At 42.3% G+C, this 19,910-nt stretch overlaps 1 protein-coding gene across 2 annotated transcripts; it reads left to right on the top strand.

Annotated features, from left to right (window-relative positions):
* Positions 1-36: 36 nt before the first annotated feature.
* elovl2 (ELOVL fatty acid elongase 2) lies at positions 37-19,608 on the top strand. 2 transcript variants are annotated; one of them, XM_055881720.1, is made up of 9 exons: positions 39-1,225; positions 1,882-1,944; positions 9,475-9,538; positions 10,473-10,660; positions 14,798-14,875; positions 16,025-16,196; positions 17,403-17,527; positions 17,748-17,882; positions 18,100-19,608. In XM_055881720.1, exons 4-9 carry the CDS (start codon positions 10,499-10,501, stop codon positions 18,196-18,198), a joined length of 771 nt encoding a protein of 256 aa, XP_055737695.1. In that variant the 5' UTR covers positions 39-1,225; positions 1,882-1,944; positions 9,475-9,538; positions 10,473-10,498; the 3' UTR covers positions 18,199-19,608. The 2 variants fall into 2 exon arrangements, with proteins under 2 accessions (XP_055737694.1, XP_055737695.1); XM_055881719.1 differs by lacking the exon at positions 1,882-1,944 and having other exon boundaries at positions 37-1,225.
* The last annotated feature ends 302 nt before the right edge of the window (positions 19,609-19,910 follow it).

Below are 19,910 nucleotides of genomic sequence, written 5' to 3'. Positions count from 1 at the left end.
GTGTGTGCGTGTGTGTATGTGTGTGTGAAATTTTTCAGAAAAAATATCCCAACTGTAAATATAACAAAGTGCCAAGTCTAGGACCAAAAAGCTCCTCAACAGCTTCTACCCCCAAGCCATAAGACTGCTGAACAATTCATAAAATCGCCACCGGACAATTTACATTGACCCCAGTCCATTTTGTACATTGCTGCTACTCGCTGTTTGTTTGCTACTTATGCATAGTCACTTCGCCCCCACCAATAAGTACAGATGACCTCAACTAGCCGGTATCCCCGCACACTGACTCCGTACCGGTGCCCCCTGTTCATAGCCTCGTTATTGTTATTGTTATCTTTTTGTTATTACTTTTTATTTTAGTCTACTTGGTAAATATCTTCTTCTTCTTGAACTGTACTGTTGGTTAAGGGCTTGTAAGTAAGCATTTCACGGTAAAGTCTACACTTTATTCGGCGCATGTGACAAATAAAGTTTGATTTGATTTGAACAAAGACAGTCTTAAATGCATTTGGAGGTATGACAGCTAAACTGCCTGAATAAACTGAAAAACCTATTGGCCTATTCTAGATAATTGGTAGACAAGACCGTTTGAATGCAATAGTTGCGTTAGAAGGGAGATACATCCGTTTAAGCCATATCCCATTGCAGATAATGCGCGTTGTAGGTTTACCCTGTAAAGCGTCCTGCCTTGGTCGGGTCAATAATGTTGCCTTTTTCCCATACCGTAGCCTGTGTTCATGTGTCATCCAGTAGTTCTCTCAGTCTCACGCGTGATTACCCGATTTAGTAGCATCATCATCTAAACAGACAATGCCGGCCCACCCATCCCATCCATCCATCCAGTCATGTTCAACCCCGGCAACGTCCATGGTATGGTTCGATTGCCTCACCACCGCTGCTAGAAGCGCGCCGGCGCTAGCGTGCGCCATGATTGGCCGCAGTCCCTGTCGGTCATTTTAGCATCCCCCTACCGCCCCTCCGCCCTGCACGTCTGTGGTGGCATCACAGAGCACAGACCGGCATATATGACATACCATAATTCGTGGGGTTTGTGGATGAATGGCAGAGCGAGCTAAAAGCAGAGCCTGAGATACCCTGGACAGCGCACGTTCTGTCTCCTCTAGCCCACCTCTCTCTCTCCAGGGTAACGTGCCTCACAATCTCAACGCTATTTGACCTCCGCGGTACAAATTACAGGGCTTTTTACATCCAGCAAAAGGAGATGGTAAGCACACTACACATATAGGCTATATTGTCGGCATTTTGTATGGGCGTCAACTGATGTTTGACACAGGTGACACCACTTCGAAGGGAGATAGACTACCTCTTGGGGAAATAACTCTGATTCGTGTGATTGTTTTTATACTTGGGAAAGTTAAGTAACAGCAAGGAATGTGCAACTGATGATGATGGTCAGGCGATGGGAAAGTGCAAATTGAACACTCAATAGTTAGCTACATATTTATTATGTCGGAATTGATTTTGTTCACTGCAGAAGGCTAATATTATCCTATATTGTAGCATGTTATTGCATGGTGCATAGATCATATGTATTTTAATAATATATGTATTACTATGTGCAGTGTGCACACTATGATAAAACCTAGTGCTGCGCTATTAACCCGAATGTCGGTTATTTTTCGTTTTTAAACATCTAATTGACCAATGTAGGTTAAATTATTTGAATCTCATTTCTTTCTATTTTTTCTGTGCACTCATTGCACAGTTTCTCTAGATCAAGCAAGAACTTTGCGATGTTGTAGGGAGTTGTAGTTTCTAACAGGCTAATATTCTACTTAGTTTATTGCAGAAAACGTGTTAATTAACTACAATGATCATAATCCATTGTGTGCCTACTTATCCGGTCTGTGTTTCTTTTAGCCTGCTACATAAAAGAAACAAGAATGAGCCATCAAGAGGGATAGAGAGCAGTTGCATCGCAAGGTATCTCTACCTGAAAATACATGATCTAAGTGACTGATAGTTGGTATTCAGTAGTCATAAAACGATGCCTTATTTACTTTGAAGAACTACTAAAATAGTGATGTTGTCAGATAGCATAGGCAGCAGCTCTATAGAGATGAGATGATGACTTGGAATTAAGTAATAAAATAAAACAAATGTATTATACACAACAACTGAAATATTTGATTAAAGTAAAGTAATAAATGATGGTTGATAGGGGATGAGCAGTAATGGGCAGTCACTACCATGGGACTTTTATTCATAGTTTTATTCTATGTTGTTAAAGCACTCAACCCACATAATGCATAGTGCATTTATTTAAAAAATGTATAATCGAAACCGAAATCGAAACTGTCATTATTTTTTAAATAATTGACCTGAAACCGAACCGACCTCAAACAGCACTAATCGCTCAGCACCATTTAATACCTACAGTATTCAACCCTTTATTTTCTTCAACGTCTATAGAGACGTTGTTTTTTTTTAACTTCGTCAATACCTTGCAATGTCTTGCTTGTCGGTCCCTTTTAGTAGAGTGCTTGTGTCAGCAAGAACCAATTCTGTTCTTTAAAGAGGAAATCTGCAGTTGAAACAATAACAAAACAAGCTCCCCGCTACTGTTTCAGTAAAAAGCTGAGGGATGGGGCTGGAGAAATGTAACCTGTTAACAAACCCTGTTCAAACACAACAATACTTCCAAAACCATCTGAATGATTTAATGAACTTTGATCGTTAACAAGAGTCAGAGTTGCTTCAAAGATGCTGTCAGCCAGGAGCTGGGAAATCAGAAATTACAAATCTGCTCTGGGCTATTAAGATGCACATAAACCCCACACAAAAATGCTTCCTTTTCCTTCAATCCCAGCTAATCCTCAACTCTGGCCCTTCTGGCTCGACCACCAGTCCAGGTTTTTACCAATACCCTTCCCCATTTCATTCCTTGATCGTAAATATGAACTAACAAATGGGGCTAACGATAACCTTGTCAATGACCATAGGGAAAATCTTAGAGGAACACTTTTCTTAGTGAATGGAGGGATACTGTACTTAGTGTAGGGAGGGATACTGTACTTAGTATAGGGAGGGATACTGTACTTAGTATAGGGAGGGATACTGTACTTAGTGTAGGGAGGGACACTGTACTTAGTATAGGGAGGGATACTGTACTTAGTATAGGGAGGGATACTGTACTTAGTGAAGTGAGGGACACTGTACTTAGTATAGGGAGGGATACTGTACTTAGTGAAGTGAGGGACACTGTACTTAGTGTAGGGAGGGACACTGTACTTAGTGTAGGGAGGGATACTGTACTTAGTGTAGGGAGGGACACTGTACTTAGTGTAGGGAGGGACACTGTACTTAGTGTAGGGAGGGACACTGTACTTAGTGTAGGGAGGGACACTGTACTTAGTGTAGGGAGGGATACTGTACTTAGTGAAGGGAGGGATTCTGTACTTAGTATAGGGAGGGATACTGTACTTAGTGTAGGGAGGGATACTGTACTTAGTATAGGGAGGGATACTGTACTTAGTATAGGGAGGGATACTGTACTTAGTGTAGGGAGGGATACTGTACTTAGTGAAGTGAGGGATACTGTACTTAGTATAGGGAGGGATACTGTACTTAGTGTAGGGAGGGATACTGTACTTAGTATAGGGAGGGATACTGTACTTAGTATAGGGAGGGATACTGTACTTAGTATAGGGAGGGATACTGTACTTAGTATAGGGAGGGATACTGTACTTAGTATAGGGAGGGATACTGTACTTAGTGTAGGGAGGGATACTGTACTTAGTATAGGGAGGGATACTGTACTTAGTATAGGGAGGGATACTGTACTTAGTATAGGGAGGGATACTGTACTTAGTATAGGGAGGGATACTGTACTTAGTGTAGGGAGGGACACTGTACTTAGTGAAGGGAGGGACACTGTACTTAGTGTAGGGAGGGACACTGTACTTAGTGAATGGAGGGATACTACTTAGTGTAGGGAGGGACACTGTACTTAGTGAAGGGAGGGACACTGTACTTAGTATAGGGAGGGATACTGTACTTAGTATAGGGAGGGACACTGTACTTAGTATAGGGAGGGATACTGTACTTAGTATAGGGAGGGATACTGTACTTAGTATAGGGAGGGATACTGTACTTAGTGAAGTGAGGGACACTGTACTTAGTATAGGGAGGGATACTGTACTTAGTATAGGGAGGGATACTGTACTTAGTATAGGGAGGGATACTGTACTTAGTGAAGTGAGGGACACTGTACTTAGTATAGGGAGGGATACTGTACTTAGTATAGGGAGGGATACTGTACTTAGTATAGGGAGGGATACTGTACTTAGTATAGGGAGGGACACTGTACTTAGTGTAGGGAGGGATACTGTACTTAGTGAATGGAGGGATACTACTTAGTGTAGGGAGGGACACTGTACTTAGTGAAGGGAGGGACACTGTACTTAGTGAAGGGAGGGACACTGTACTTAGTGTAGGGAGGGATTCTGTACTTAGTATAGGGAGGGATACTGTACTTAGTGTAGGGAGGGATACTGTACTTAGTGAAGTGAGGGACACTGTACTTAGTATAGGGAGGGATACTGTACTTAGTATAGGGAGGGATACTGTACTTAGTGTAGGGAGGGATACTGTACTTAGTATAGGGAGGGATACTGTACTTAGTGTAGGGAGGGATACTGTACTTAGTATAGGGAGGGATACTGTACTTAGTGTAGGGAGGGATACTGTACTTAGTGTAGGGAGGGACACTGTACTTAGTATAGGGAGGGATACTGTACTTAGTGTAGGGAGGGATACTGTACTTAGTATAGGGAGGGATACTGTACTTAGTGTAGGGAGGGATACTGTACTTAGTGTAGGGAGGGACACTGTACTTAGTATAGGGAGGGATACTGTACTTAGTGTAGGGAGGGATACTGTACTTAGTATAGGGAGGGATACTGTACTTAGTGTAGGGAGGGATACTGTACTTAGTATAGGGAGGGATACTGTACTTAGTGTAGGGAGGGATACTGTACTTAGTATAGGGAGGGATACTGTACTTAGTGTAGGGAGGGATACTGTACTTAGTATAGGGAGGGATACTGTACTTAGTGTAGGGAGGGATACTGTACTTAGTGAAGTGAGGGACACTGTACTTAGTATAGGGAGGGATACTGTACTTAGTGAAGTGAGGGACACTGTACTTAGTGTAGGGAGGGATACTGTACTTAGTGTAGGGAGGGATACTGTACTTAGTGTAGGGAGGGACACTGTACTTAGTGTAGGGAGGGATACTGTACTTAGTGTAGGGAGGGATACTGTACTTAGTGTAGGGAGGGATACTGTACTTAGTGTAGGGAGGGATACTGTACTTAGTGTAGGGAGGGATACTGTACTTAGTATAGGGAGGGATTCTGTACTTAGTGTAGGGAGGGACACTGTACTTAGTGTAGGGAGGGACACTGTACTTAGTATAGGGAGGGACACTGTACTTAGTGTAGGGAGGGACACTGTACTTAGTATAGGGAGGGACACTGTACTTAGTGTAGGGAGGGACACTGTACTTAGTATAGGGAGGGACACTGTACTTAGTGTAGGGAGGGATACTGTACTTAGTATAGGGAGGGACACTGTACTTAGTGTAGGGAGGGACACTGTACTTAGTATAGGGAGGGACACTGTACTTAGTGTAGGGAGGGACACTGTACTTAGTATAGGGAGGGACACTGTACTTAGTGTAGGGAGGGACACTGTACTTAGTGTAGGGAGGGATACTGTACTTAGTATAGGGAGGGACACTGTACTTAGTGTAGGGAGGGACACTGTACTTAGTATAGGGAGGGACACTGTACTTAGTATAGGGAGGGATACTGTACTTAGTGTAGGGAGGGATACTGTACTTAGTATAGGGAGGGATACTGTACTTAGTGAAGGGAGGGATACTACTTAGTGAAGGGAGGGATACTGTACTTAGTGTAGGGAGGGACACTGTACTTAGTATAGGGAGGGACACTGTACTTAGTATAGGGAGGGACACTGTACTTAGTATAGGGAGGGACACTGTACTTAGTATAGGGAGGGACACTGTACTTAGTATAGGGAGGGATACTGTACTTAGTGTAGGGAGGGATTCTGTACTTAGTATAGGGAGGGATACTGTACTTAGTATAGGGAGGGACACTGTACTTAGTGTAGGGAGGGATACTGTACTTAGTGAATGGAGGGATACTACTTAGTGTAGGGAGGGACACTGTACTTAGTGAAGGGAGGGATACTGTACTTAGTGTAGGGAGGGATACTGTACTTAGTATAGGGAGGGATACTGTACTTAGTATAGGGAGGGATACTGTACTTAGTATAGGGAGGGATACTGTACTTAGTGTAGGGAGGGATACTGTACTTAGTATAGGGAGGGATACTGTACTTAGTGTAGGGAGGGATACTGTACTTAGTATAGGGAGGGATACTGTACTTAGTATAGGGAGGGATACTGTACTTAGTGAAGGGAGGGACACTGTACTTAGTGTAGGGAGGGACACTGTACTTAGTATAGGGAGGGATTCTGTACTTAGTGTAGGGAGGGATACTGTACTTAGTATAGGGAGGGATACTGTACTTAGTATAGGGAGGGACACTGTACTTAGTATAGGGAGGGATTCTGTACTTAGTGTAGGGAGGGATACTGTACTTAGTATAGGGAGGGATACTGTACTTAGTATAGGGAGGGACACTGTACTTAGTATAGGGAGGGATACTGTACTTAGTATAGGGAGGGATACTGTACTTAGTATAGGGAGGGATACTGTACTTAGTATAGGGAGGGACACTGTACTTAGTGAAGGGAGGGATACTGTACTTAGTATAGGGAGGGACACTGTACTTAGTGTAGGGAGGGATACTGTACTTAGTATAGGGAGGGATACTGTACTTAGTGTAGGGAGGGATACTGACAATCTGAACCAAAAGCTAGTAGTTATAACTTTGATTATCTGCTTGAAGCTAAGCCAGGTAATAGAAAGATGAAGTAAATGATTGGAAAACAACAGAGGATAGCAAGGTTTTATAACTACACCTACTACACAACAAGCTAGTTCTTTGAGGACAACATAGGACAACATAGGACAACATAGGACAACATGCATGGGTACCGAAATGTATGACAGTTACTTTTCTTACAGTCTTTCAAGACTACTCAGCTGATTTGGTTCTGGGTGCTGAGATTACATTTCTCATTGATATATTACAGATGTAGGATCTTAATTTGGGCAAGTTAGATACAACAGGAAAATAATCCTGCAGCAACAGGAAATGTGAATTTTTATGTGGATTATAATTAACGAAAATTTTTCATTAGGGCAAATCAAGTCTGTTTTTTCAAAGAGCAAATTATAAACTTCAGAAGCATTTTTAAACGTCAAACACTACAAGTTTGACATTTCCCGCGACAGGGTGATCAAATTAAAATCCTACATCTGTATTTGAATAAAACAGATTTGTTTTTTTTCCCATAATGCTCAAAAGTGCTTGCGGAACTGTAATATAGCTTACCAACAATATGAAAGATGGTTATCCATAGTAACTAAAAACAATATTTCCATGATTTGCATGTGCTCTGGCTGTCATTGCTGGCTCTCTAACTAAGTAGCCAGTCCTGTATGTCTATCTGTTGGCCTATAGACCTACGGGATAGTTTTAACTCTCAGCTCAGTTTAATGAGATAAGGGACACTAAACGCCCCTGGACATGTACAGGACAGGAGATGCCAATATGGTGGCACCAAAGAGCTGAGGACAGGTCACAAATTGTGTTTGTCTCCTCTGCGTCAGAAACCCAACACCCCATAGCGTATCAGCTTTGGTCTGTGTCGGCCCATCTCCTAAAGAAGGTGGAGGTAGACTGAAATGTCAATATGGCCCCTACCGCTTGTTCCCCCCAGGTCGCCCTTCCGACATTTGTTACTGCAGACCGCGGTGGCCTGGATCAATAAACAGTATAGCTCTTGGAAATGGGGGACAAATAGAGGAGAGGCATTTCCCCTAGTGACCTTTTCTCCAGTGTCCCAGTGAGAGAGAGAGAACGAGAGAGAGAGAGAACGAGAGAAAGAGAGAGATAGAGAGACAGAGAGAAAGAGAAATACAGAGATAGAGATAGAGATAGGGAGCAAAGAGCAACGCACCACTCCCTGACATTATGTATAGGATACAGGTTACTGTGACTCGACAAATATTGTGTTGGCTGACCAACATATACATTATGAACATAAGCCTCTACAACTTCCAACACCTTGCTTACCATAGGCTGCAGCAAAGGCATTTTGCCAGAGACAATAATGTTTATAAGAAATAGTCAATTTTACATTTAGCAGACACTATTATCCAGAGTGACTTACAGGAGCAATTAGGGTTAAGTGCCTTGCTCAAGAACACATCGACAGATTATTACCCCACTTAGTCTGCTCTGGGATTCAAACCAGTGACCTTTTGGTTACGGGTCCATGCTCTTAACACGCTTAACCGCTAGGCTACCTGCCACCCTAATTTTGCCAATTGCTTAATACTAGATAGGATTTATTAAGTGCTTTTCTAAAACCTGAAGAAGCTTGAAGAACAGGAGTCCTCATTGAATCTGATATAGACCACTTTTGGGATGTTGTTCGATGCATTTGAGGACCTTGTTTTATTTGTAATTCACTGCATAATTGCATCTAAAATCCAACTGTTTACATGAAAAGTGGCTCTATAATGTGTTAAATGGGCTCTATAATGTGATAAATGGGCTCTATAATGTGATTAATGGCTCTATAATGTGATACATGGGCAAAAAAATGTGATGTACATTATTTTGTTAAATGGGCTCTATAATGTGATTAATGAGCTCTATAGTGTGATTAATGGGCACTATAATGTGATTAATGGGCTCTATATTGTGATTAATGGGCACTATAATGTGATACATGGGCAAAAAAATGTGATGTACATTATTTTGTTAAATGGGCTCTATAATGTGATACATGGGCTCTATAATGTGATTAATGGGCTCTGTAAGGTGATAAATGGGCTCTATAATGTGATAAATGGGCTCTATGATGTGATAAATTAGCTCTATAATGTGATAAATGGGCTCTATAATGTGATTAATGGGCTCTATAATGTGATGTACATTATTTTGTTAAATGGGCTCTATAATGTGATAAATGAGCTTTATAATGTGATAAATGGGCTCTATAATGTGATGAATGGGCTCTATAATGTGATAAATGGGCTCTATAATGTGATTAATGGGCTCTATAATGTGATGTACATTATTTTGTTAAATGGGCTCTATAATGTGATAAATGAGCTTTATAATGTGATAAATGGGCTCTATAATGTGATGAATGGGCTCTATAATGTGATGAATGGGCTCTATAATGTGATGTACATTATTTTGATAAATGCCATACAAATGGACATACGGTGACACACAGACACATTTATTGCAAGTGACTTCTCTTCTTTTTTTAACTTTCAGGACCATTTAGAAAGTTTGGACGAGCGGTTAAACGCGCTTTTTTACTTCCTGTTTGAAGACAGAGGTATGTATTTTCCAATTGAAGACCGCAATGGTTGTTAAAACTACAAATGTCGTTGTCAAAACTACAAATATGTCTGCTCAGACTACAGAGTAGCATCAGCTGATGTGTGACTGACATTACAGAGTCCTTCAAAGCTCACCTCACGCAGGAGAGTAGCGGTCTAGGTACACGTCGGTGTGTGTAATCAGATTAACCCATCTGAATACTACAAATTCACACAGCTTTGCCATGTCCCCTTGTTAATTAACTTTCAACACATTTTACAATACTTAAGCTTATACCTGTGTTATTCAGGTGTAATAACCTATGTAATAACTCTGTAATAGAGTAGTAAATAGCCAGTTATGGAGTAAACATTTTTTTATATAAGCCTACTATGTGAATACCTATACACACATACCTGGTCCAAGGGAAGTTAAGATAGAATTGTTGCCTTGAGGGAGTGATAGGAATGTCTTAGGGAATTACTTTAAATGGAATTTTTGCAAATAAACGTTAGGATTCCTTCCTGTCAAGCACTGTCATAGCCTTCTACTCCATTATAATTAGTCAACAGTTATCATAGTTATCTTTTGGTATCACTGATGATTGATATTATTGATTATTGATGTTATTGATTATTGATATTGTACTACACTGTTGAGAGAGATTGCAAGTAAGCATTTCACTGCACCCTTTATACCTGCTGTGAACTATGGACATGACGAATACAATGTGATTTGTATTTAGTACATAAACCATATAGGCTACGACAAGGATTTGTAATCGTATGAAAATCATGAACAACATACTATATATTTTTCATATCAGTGCAAACAGAGTGCAATGTTAGATCTTATTGCCTATGACAGGTTGAACAGTCATGGCTTGAATAATGGAATGGCATGATGATCCCAGCACTGATTGTTCACTATGTTCTCCCCCCTCCTCTTAGACTCCAGGGTACGAGGATGGCTCCTGATGGACTCATATCTCCCCACCCTCTCCCTCACCATCCTTTACCTCCTCACAGTATACCTGGGATCAAAATACATGAGGAACAGGCCAGCATACTCACTCAAGGGTGTCTTACAAGTGTACAACTTCTCTGTGACCATGCTCTCCCTGTACATGCTGGTTGAGGTAAGTTGTTCTAAGACAAACCTCAGAGGTTAGAGAGATGACTCGTTTTACTGTGGATATAGATAATTTTGTACCTGTTTCCTCCAGCATCTTCACAAAGTCCTTTGCTGTTGTTCTGGGATTGATTTGCATTTTTCGCACCAATGTACATTCATCTCTAGGAGACAGAACTTGCCTCCTTCCTGAGCGGTATGACAGCTGCGTAGTCCCATGGTGTTTCTACTTGCGTACTATTGTTTGTACAGATGAACATGGTACATTCAGGTGTTTGGAAATTGCTCCCAATGATGAACCAGACTTGTGGAGGTCCACAATTTTTTTTCTGAGGACTTGGCTTCTTTTGCTTTTCCAATAACGTCAAGCAAAGTTTGAAGGTAGGCCTTGAAATACATCCACCGGTCCACCTCCAATTGAGTCAAATTATGTCAATTAGCCTCTCAGAAGCTTCTAAAGCCATGACATAATTTTCTGGAATTTTCCAAGCTGTTTAAAGGCACAGTCAACTTAGTGTATGTAAACTTCTGACCCACTGGAATTGTGATCCAGTGAATTATAAGGTAAATAATCTGTCTGTAAACAATTGTTGGAAAAATTGCTTGTGTCATGCACAAAGTAGATGTCCTAACTGACTTGCCAAAACTATAGTTTGTTATCAAGAAATTTGTGGAGTGGTTGAAAAATGAGTTTTAATGACTCCAACCTAAGTGTATGTAAACTTCTGACTTCAACTATATATATATATATATGCAGTACCAGTCAAAAGTTTGGACACATCTACTCATTCAATGGTTTTTCTTTATTTGGACTATTTTCTACATTGTACAATACTAGTGGACACATCAAAACGATGAAATAACACACATGAAATCACTTAGTAACCAAAAGTGTTAAATCAAAATATATTTTATATTTAAGATTCTTCAAAGCCTTGATGACAGCTTTGCACACTCTTGGCATTCTCCCAACCAACTTCAACTCTCTCCGTCTCACCCCCCATCTCTTTCTCCGTCTCTCTGTCTCTCTTTCTCTGTCACTCCGTATCCCTTTCTCTGTCACTCCGTATCCCTTTCTCTGTCTCTCTGTATCCCTTTCTCTGTCACTCCGTATCCCTTTCTCTGTCACTCCGTATCCCTTTCTCTGTCTCTCTGTATCCCTTTCTCTGTCTCTCCGTATCCCTTTCTCTGTCACTCCGTATCCCTTTCTCTGTCTCTCTGTATCCCTTTCTCTGTCTCTCCGTATCCCTTTCTCTGTCTCTCTGTATCCCTTTCTCTGTCACTCCGTATCCCTTTCTCTGTCTCTCTGTATCCCTTTCTCTGTCTCTCTGTATCCCTTTCTCTGTCACTCTGTATCCCTTTCTCTGTCACTCTGTATCCCTTTCTCTGTCTCTCTGTATCCCTTTCTCTGTCTCTCTGTATCCCTTTCTCTGTCTCTCCGTATCCCTTTCTCTGTCTCTCCGTATCCCTTTCTCTTTATCCCTTTCTCTGTCTCTCTGTATCCCTTTCTCTGTCTCTCCGTATCCCTTTCTCTGTATCCCTTTCTCTGTCTCTCCATATCCCTTTCTCTGTCTCTGTATCCCTTTCTCTGTCTCTCTGTATCCCTTTCTCTGTCTCTCCTTCTCTGTCTCTCCGTATCCCTCTCTCTGTCACTCCGTATCTCTTTCTCTGTCACTCCGTATCCCTTTCTCTGTCTCTGTATCCCTTTTTCTGTCTCTCTGTATCCCTTTCTCTGTCTCTCTTTCTCTGTCACTCCGTATCCCTTTCTCTGTCACTCCGTATCCCTTTCTCTGTCACTCTGTATCCCTTTCTCTGTCTCTCTGTATCCCTTTCTCTGTCTCTCTGTATTCCTTTCTCTGTCTCTCCGTATCCCTTTCTCTGTCTCTCTGTATCCCTTTCTCTGTCTCTCTGTCGTCCTCTCCCCGTCTCTCTGTCTCCCTCTCTGTCTCCCTCTCTCCGTCTCTCGCTCTGTCTCTCTGTCGCCCTCTCTCCGTCTCTCGCTCTGTCTCGCGCTCTGTCTCTCTGTCGCCCTCTCCCCGTCTCTCGCTCTGTCGCTCTGTCTCCCTCTCTCCGTCTCTGTCTCTGTCTCTCTGTCGCCCTCTCCCTGTCTCTCGCTCTGTCTCTCTGTCTCCCTCTCTCCGTCTCTGTCTCCCTCTCTCCGTCTCTCTCTCTGTCTCTCTGTCTCCCTCTCTCTGTCTCTCTCTCTCCGTCTCTGTCTCTCTGTCTCCCTCTCTCTGTCTCCCTCTCTCCGTCTCTGTCACTCTGTCTCCCTCTCTCCGTCTCTCGCTCTGTCTCTCTGTCTCCATCTCCCTCTCTCTCCGTCTCCCTCCCTCTTTCTCTCCGTCTCCCTCTCTCTCCATCTCCCTCTCTCTCTCTCGCCTCTGTCTCTCTCTCGCCTCTGTCTCTCCCTCTTACTTCTGTCTCTCCCTCTCTCTCTCTGTCTCCCTCTCTCCATATACCTATCTATTTCTCTTCCCTCTCCTCCTCTCCTCTCATCCTCACCTCCTCTCTCTGTCTCCCTCTCCTCCTCTCCTCCTCTCTCTGTCTCCTTCTCCCACTGTGACCTCTGGGCATGGGCCCGTCTGCTGACTCATATGACATGTTGTGCAGTGGTCCAGATGCCAGATCAGCTTTAATTCCAGGCTAGGTGAGAGGGTGAAGGACCATACAGACAGATTGCTCTCACTGGAAACCCTTCTAGGCAGGCTACCACTCTCGCACAACACAGATTTAGACTATTTACATAGCTAGAAAGATGATACTGTTATAATTATTAGTAGAAATGTGAATCATGAAGATCTCTACAGTGTAAGCTATGTCTAATGTCTATATGATAGGCAATGTGTGAAATACAGCTTGAGGTGTAGTTTGTAGGTTGCGTTGTTAGTTCGAAAGTGGCACTGAGGTCTAAGACACTGCATCTCAGTGCTAGAAGCGTCACTACAGAACCTGGTTAGATTCCAGGCTGTATCACAACTGAGTCCCACAACTGAGGCGGCGCACAATTGGCCCAGCGTCGTCCAGGTTTGGCCCGGGGTAGGCTGTCATTGTAAAGAAGAATTTGTTCTTAACTGACTAGTTAAATAAAAAGTTCCTTGCCCCGGGATCCTTTCTATGGATGGACTGAAGAGGAGTCTCTACTGCATTATGTGTTTATAACATATCCTCCGTCTTAAACTGTTACTGTGAACCACCTTTCATTTGACTTAATGGATATTCTGTACGTTTCAGTGACCATAACCCTCAGTTATCTCAGATCTCTTGTACCCCTATGAAACAGTCAGTTTATCAATCAGTTGGCAGGTAGTCTAGCAGTTATGAGTGTTAGGCCAGTTACCAAAAAGTCGCTGGTTCATGTCCCTTAGGCTGACTAGGTGATAAAAATGTCTATGTGCCCTTGAGCAAAGCACTTAACCCTAATGGCTCCTATAAGTCACTCTGAATAACAGCGTCTGCTAAATGACTAACATGTAAGTGTAGTTGGCCTGAAGACATATAGGGATGGATTCACAGCTGGAGCCTCGTCCTAGACTGAAAAGTATGCTCAATTGTGAATCTCCATTGAAAGTGTTTTTCAATAGAGTTTGATCTATGTGTGAATCCTACACTTGTACACTACATACATTCACAAAAACGTAGAGAGAGGGAGAGAGGGAGGAAGTATGCTGTCGTAGGAGAATAATGACCTCCAAGCAGTGAGATCTATTTGAAGAGCACTTGAGCACAGTTAGGTTGCGGAGAGCAGTCATATATCCCTCTTTGTGGAAGTTTATACAGGAGTGGCCTAATACCATTACAACTGCTCACTGGGTTAGACTGACAGCAGGGTCGGGCTACTGCCTCAGCTCAGTCAGTTAGGACAGGGATACAGATGTGTGTGTGTGTGGGGAGGGGTATATGTGTGGAGCAGGGTGGGGTGTGTGTGTTACAGGGAAATGGTGCATGACTGTGTGTGTGTGTGTGTGTGTGTGTGTGTGTGTGTGTGTGTGTGTGTGTGTGTGTGTGTGTGTGTGTGTGTGTGTGTGTGTGTGTGTGTGTGTGTGTGTGTGTGTGTGTGTGTGTGTGTGTGTGTGTGTGTGTGTGTGTGTGGTGGGGGGTGGTGAGAGTTATACTGTGACGTTGACCGGGGCGTTTTGGTTTGCAGCTCGTCTCGGCAACCTTGTCGGCAGGCTACCGTCTGCAGTGTCAGGGACTCCACGAGGCAGGGGAGGCGGACCTCAGGGTGAGTAACACCGTGTCTGTGTGTGTGTGTGTGTGTGTGTGTGTGTGTGTGTGTGTGTGTGTGTGTGTGTGTGTGTGTGTGTGTGTGTGTGTGTGTGTGTGCTGACTCCTTCCCACCCTCTATCCTTCCTCTCTCAGTAACACTTGTGTTGGGCTCTGCTGTCTACTCCACGACTGGCCTCTGAAAACCACTGACATAGACATGCAGAAGTCTATCTAATGAATAACACAAACCTACTCTTCACATTTTGAAGAAAGGAGTCATGTCGTGTTGACTGTTGTTCCCTTACTACTTATTAGAAAACATTACAACCATCTAGTTAAGAAGTGCAATGTCTCCTGCACTCAAATATCAAGTGTCTCAACAGATGCTATCATTGCTATGTCTGTTCATATTGGGGGCTCTCGTTAACTGACTTGCCTAGTTAAATAAAGGTTAAATAAAGGTTAAATAAATACAAAGGCAGCACATACAGTATATGGAGCTTGTATAAATCAGTTCTCCGGGACTCAAGTCAAATATGCTGAAGCCCTTGCTGTGTAGCCTCGGACATCCAGCCTGATCTTGGATACACGGATTACATTATTCCGTCTGGAGAATGATTTATGTAAGCTGGCGAGATCAGGCTGGATCCGGAGTGTGAGGATATGCTAGAGGTCCAGCTTTCCCTGGGAAAAGAGTGGTAGATCTGTGAGTACCATCACATGCTGTTAACTCCTACAACTTCAAAGGGAATGGGTTGTATAATATATTTCTGTCAGCTAGTGTCCACGAATGGCATCCCCCCATCCCCCATCTTCTGCACCCCCCCCCCCCCTAGTTTGAAAAATATATATATCTGAATGTGATAACGTAAAGCAACATATGCAAGAATACAAATGTGTAATTTATTAAACACAAAGAGAGTTAATTACAATGTATTACAATTAAATGAATTACAACGAATTACATAACTTCATTACAGTTACATTAGCTGTAAATTAAAGAATAATAATGAATATCCACTGCCACACAAAAATATTGAAATTCCATCATGGTCACATTTTTGGTGTTTTTTTCCTGAAGGGTCATAGTCATGAAAGGGAAGTTGATCCAGTACTGGCCATATTACTGCACAGTCCCCTACATGCTCTTCTATACACTCACCAGGTAGCCAAGGTGCTGTGGTGGTACTACTTCTCCAAGGTGATTGAGTTCCTGGACACCATCTTCTTTGTGCTGCGGAAGAAGAACAGCCAGATCACCTTCCTGCACGTTTATCACCACGCCTCCATGTTCAACATCTGGTGGTGTGTTCTGAACTGGATCCCCTGTGGACAGAGTAGGTCACACCCACTTCCACCTACATCACTGTTAGAATGCATCCGTCAAAGGGACTCGATTGATGTAAGAGCGAATCAGTAGGGGGCTTTGGGCGTGGTATAGGCAGAGACGAAAGAGGGAAGCGAGACATCTCACTCACTCCTTTTTTCTGGTTCATATACAGTCAATGAACTAAGCAGACCAGACTATAGAGATATATAGAAGACTCATCTTTGTATCTGTGCCATTATAGCTTATGTGACAGTATGGGCAATGCCATTGAGGCTACCTATATTTTAAAGGAGTCCATTTTCTTCTTCACGATTGGCTGATCCCTCCTTATGACCCGGTTGGACTCCAGCTAATATGACCTTTTAGCCACTAGAGGTCTCTATCATTCTCTATGGACCAGACCCAGCTGCTAATGTATTGGTGCCTATGGGAGAGCCACCTGCTTAAGCCACCTGTGAAAAAAAATGTCAATGGCAAACGGGCTGAGTGGGAAATTTTCATTTATCCACCATCTTTGATATAGGTTAACGTTAGGGTCAGATTGAGACGAGAGCTGAGGTGGATGTTCTTCCTGTGGAAACGTTCTAACACCTATTCTTCAATGTTGAAGCCCAACGGGGGTAGTTGTTATTTTGCTGATTATGCCAATGTTCTTCAAGCAGGGCTGAGGCACTGCATCTCAGTGCTAGGGGTGTCACTACAGGCCCTGGTTTGATTCCAGGCTGTATCACATCCGGCCGTGATTGCGAGTCTCATAAGGCAGTGCACAATTGGCCCAGCGTCGTCCGGGTTAGGGTTTGGCCAGGGTAGGCCGTCATTTTAAATAAGAATTTGATCTTAACTGACTTGCCTAGTTAAATAAAGGTGAAATAAAAATGTAATAAATAAAGGGATCCGCCCTCCCCCTCATGAGGCCGGCAGCAGTGTCATCCCATCCCAGCAGGCCATATATCACTACACCAGGAAGAAGCCCAAAACCAAGAGCAAACTCAAGAGTGAGCATGCCCTGTCCTGTAATAAAACAAATACAAATAAAACTAGCCCAAACAACTTTAACATGTCCCTGCTACAAGCAATTTGCAAAATATGTTTCATTCTTTTTCTCACAGTAGTTGTGTTGCCTTAGTGACAGACCAAACTGCTGAATTTCAATGTGAAAGGTTTGTCAAGTATGTCAATCAATAATACATTTTTCCAAAATCTTTTTTTCAAGGTTTCTTTGGGCCGACTCTTAACAGTTTCATCCATGTGTGTATGTACTCCTACTATGGCCTGTCTACAATACCCTCCATGCAGAAATACCTCTGGTGGAAGCGTTACCTGACTCAGGCTCAGTTGGTGAGTACACTGGTTGCAAATTCCTTTCATGAAACGAGCACTCGTTTTCAATCAAGCCTGTATGATCTCACTTGAACAGTGAAGGGAACTACTCTTCTAGTCTAAGAGCAATGGCCTACATTAACAATAGACACGGGAAGATAAAAGCCACTCATGTGAGAGGAATTATAAGACCCCTGACGGGGGGGGTTCCCCCCTTTTTGCTCTCCCTCTGTCTCAGATCCAGTTTATACTGACCATCACACACACCCTGTCTGCGATCGTCGTCCCTTGTGGTTTCCCCGTCGGATGCCTGCTCTTTCAGTTCTCCTACATGGCCACCCTCGTCATCCTTTTTGTCAACTTCTACGTCCAGGTACAGTAGCGCCTTGGGGTAACCTTCCCATCAACACTGGATTAAAACTGTGCTTTGTGTAATAGGACACGGTAAAAAAAAAAATGTCTTTCTAAAATTATTGTAAAAGTCCACAAATACGACAATGTTCTTTGTTACGTTAGGGATTCATTTAAAAGCATGTCTGAATATTTATGTTGGTTTTTCAATGGTCGGAAGTTGACTGATTTTATCCCAGACCTACAGAAAAAGACGGCCAGAAGAATCCATCAAGTCCAGTCGCCCAAATGGCCACTCTGTCTCCACCAATGGCACCAGCTTCAAGAAGAGGAAGTAGTATTTGGACCTGGTTGTCAAGACAACGACCTACTTCAACAACCACCAGAATCTATACACGTCGTGACACTACTGCTGAAATGCTCCAAAACAGGGATAAGTTTCAGTATGCATGTTGCGTTTTTGTATAGAATACTTTGTACTTAATTTTTGTATAAAATTCTTTATTTGGTTTCCTTGGAGCTTGACAACATATGTGTAACATAGTATACGTACAGGAATGATGCGCTCATTTCCTTTGCACTTTCAATTGCTGAAATGCAAGTGTGAAAACTCCATCCATTCCTTACCACGCAGTAACCTATGCAATTCATAGTTTATATTCTCATAGTGTTAAAACCTGAATACAATCAGCAATTTCCACAATACTTTGACATAATTTACTTTGCTATAAAGCCAAACATTGCTTTATTGAATATAGCCCATGTGTACAGTGTGTACTCATCAAAAATATCAGTCCAGAGCATTCACTGAAATCATTGTTAAACTAAAGATGCCTTAGAAACACTGCAGATCCTTATACCTGATGTATCACAATGTATTTGAATGTCTTCGTTTACGGGTACAAAATGTGCTGGTAAACATTTGACTGGGTCTTTAGAAAAAGCAATATTGAACAGGCTTTCCTGACGACTTTGGTAGACTTTATACACTGAGAAATGGAACCACTGATCAATATCTTTGAATGGCTATCATCAGACAGACAAAATAAAAGTACTTAAAAAAAATAAACGAGCATGGTCTGCCTTGCTCTATGGTGACGATCCATGTCCCTGAAATTCATCAGCCATGATCTTTTAGCTATTCATGTGTTAGCTATTAACTATTGATGTGTTAGCTATTAACTATGGATGTGATAGCTATTAGCTATTGATGTGTTAGCTATTAGCTATGGATGTGTTAGCTATTAGCTATTGATGTGTTAGATACTAGCTATAGATGTGTTAGCTATTAACTATGGATGTGATAGCTATTAGCTATTGATGTGTTAGCTATTAGCTATGGATGTGTTAGCTATTAGCTATGGATGTGTTAGCTATTAGCTATGGATGTGTTAGCTATTAGCTATTGATGTGTTAGATACTAGCTATAGATGTGTTAGCTATTACCTATTATTGTGTGTATTTTGAACAATGCCAGAAAAAAAGATGAGCAAGATTGCTTGTGGGAGAACTGTGATCACGGTCTATGATCCATTATGCGTCCAAGGTGGTGGTGGTGGTGAGTGTTTCAACAGGAAGTGGAGGGTCTTGGCCTCTCTTTCCTTTGACACCAACTCATTGGAGGTTCCTGTGGAGAGGAAGAGAGGATAAGTAATCTTTATTGCAATCTTAAAAGAGAAAGTTTACTTACTTTATTTTGGACTTACCTATGATGTGGTTGTCGTTACATAAAAAATATTTTAAAATGAGTTCATTGGTTGGTTATGAAGCCACATCCAGAATCTCCTAACATAAAAAAAGTGAAGGAAAAAAATCCCTTTATTCCAACTTAATCCCATATATTGTTACCTGCATACTGCCAGACCTAGAAATCCAAACAGCCATATTTACACTGACGTCGCTCGGTTGGAAAAATCAGGTGGATCATGAAGTGTTGCTGCTGGCTCAGATCTTGGTTCCGTGTGGTCCGTAGCTCGTACGGGGGGAGACTAAGTACATCCCTGAAGCCCACTAACACAGTAACTCTCTGTGACCATGGTTCACACCACAA

Source organism: Salvelinus fontinalis, chromosome 25 (genome assembly GCF_029448725.1).
Source record: "Salvelinus fontinalis isolate EN_2023a chromosome 25, ASM2944872v1, whole genome shotgun sequence".
Lineage (NCBI taxonomy): Eukaryota > Metazoa > Chordata > Actinopteri > Salmoniformes > Salmonidae > Salvelinus > Salvelinus fontinalis.
The sequence above is the reverse complement of the archived record's forward strand: the minus strand, read 5'-3'. Positions and strand labels throughout refer to the sequence as shown.